The sequence below is a fragment of the Nestor notabilis genome, unplaced genomic scaffold, assembly GCF_000696875.1.
Source record: "Nestor notabilis isolate BGI_N333 unplaced genomic scaffold, ASM69687v1 scaffold23095, whole genome shotgun sequence".
NCBI classification, from domain to species: domain Eukaryota; kingdom Metazoa; phylum Chordata; class Aves; order Psittaciformes; family Psittacidae; genus Nestor; species Nestor notabilis.
The window spans coordinates 1-865 of record NW_009928277.1 but is presented as its reverse complement, the minus strand read 5'-3'; the positions used below and the strand labels follow the sequence as shown (position 1 = coordinate 865).

Here is an 865-nt window from a genome sequence, read left to right as displayed (position 1 = left end):
GCTCTCCGCGGGCAGCAGCACTGGGAAGGGAAGCTGCGCTTTGTGTCGGTTTGTCCATCCCGGGGTGCAAGGTCACAGCAGGACACGCGGTGCAGAGGCAGGAACCCACTTACCGAAACTTGACGAACACGTTCATAGTCCAAGCGGACCTTTTTAAAGGCTCTAGTTTGATTTTAAACATTGCCGTTGTCCACAGGTGCCCCGGGAGACGATGGAGAGGTGCCAGGAATGTTTTTTTTTGAGGGATGCTCCAGTGGCCAGATCCCTCCAGCACAGCGGGAAGGCTCCTGGGATGGCTCCGAAAGGGCTTTAGGTGGAGATGGGTGAGCGGGTGTCGGGGGGATGCTGCTGAGAGCTGCCGTCCTTTGTCACACGCACACGGGGACACCCTTCAATGGAGTCGCTCGCCGTAATCTTCCTTTTAATTGGTTTCTTGATGCTTCCTCAGCTCCAGCATCCTCCCTCCCCACTGCCTCCCGGCCGCCCCGCTCCTGTCACACACGTCCCCCGGTACTGTCACGTCCCTGTTACCGTCACGTCCCCCACCAAGGAGCAGGGAGGGAGCGTGCCCAGGAGCTCCCCCCTCCTCGGTGTCCCCAGAAAGGACTCTGCTCTGCACCCGAAAGTAGGACGGCGGCGGCAAGGCAGTGCGATGTGTTAGAAAGTCACGTTGACCGGGTTGCACCTCCCCAGCTTTCCCCCTGCAGGTCCCTGCATCACCGGTGCCCACAGAAGGGGTCCCACCACCCGGTGAGTGGGGCTCCCGGTGCAGCGTGGCACCGGAATGGAGCTGGCTCTGAGCACGGAACCGAGCGCGGCGGCACAAAACCTACTTCTGAGAAGTCACCTTCAGGCACACCAAAGA

The 865-nt window shown here is 60.6% G+C and overlaps 1 protein-coding gene across 1 annotated transcript in view; it reads right to left on the bottom strand.

Annotated features, from left to right (window-relative positions):
- DNAJB5 (DnaJ (Hsp40) homolog, subfamily B, member 5) overlaps positions 1–181 on the bottom strand; it is a 10,543-nt gene extending 10,362 nt beyond the window's left edge. Inside the window, exon 1 of the mRNA XM_010014439.1 lies at positions 114–181. Within this exon, the coding sequence (XP_010012741.1) occupies positions 114–181 (68 nt within the window). The remainder of the gene's footprint in view (positions 1–113) is intronic.
- Between the last annotated feature and the right edge of the window lie 684 nt (positions 182–865).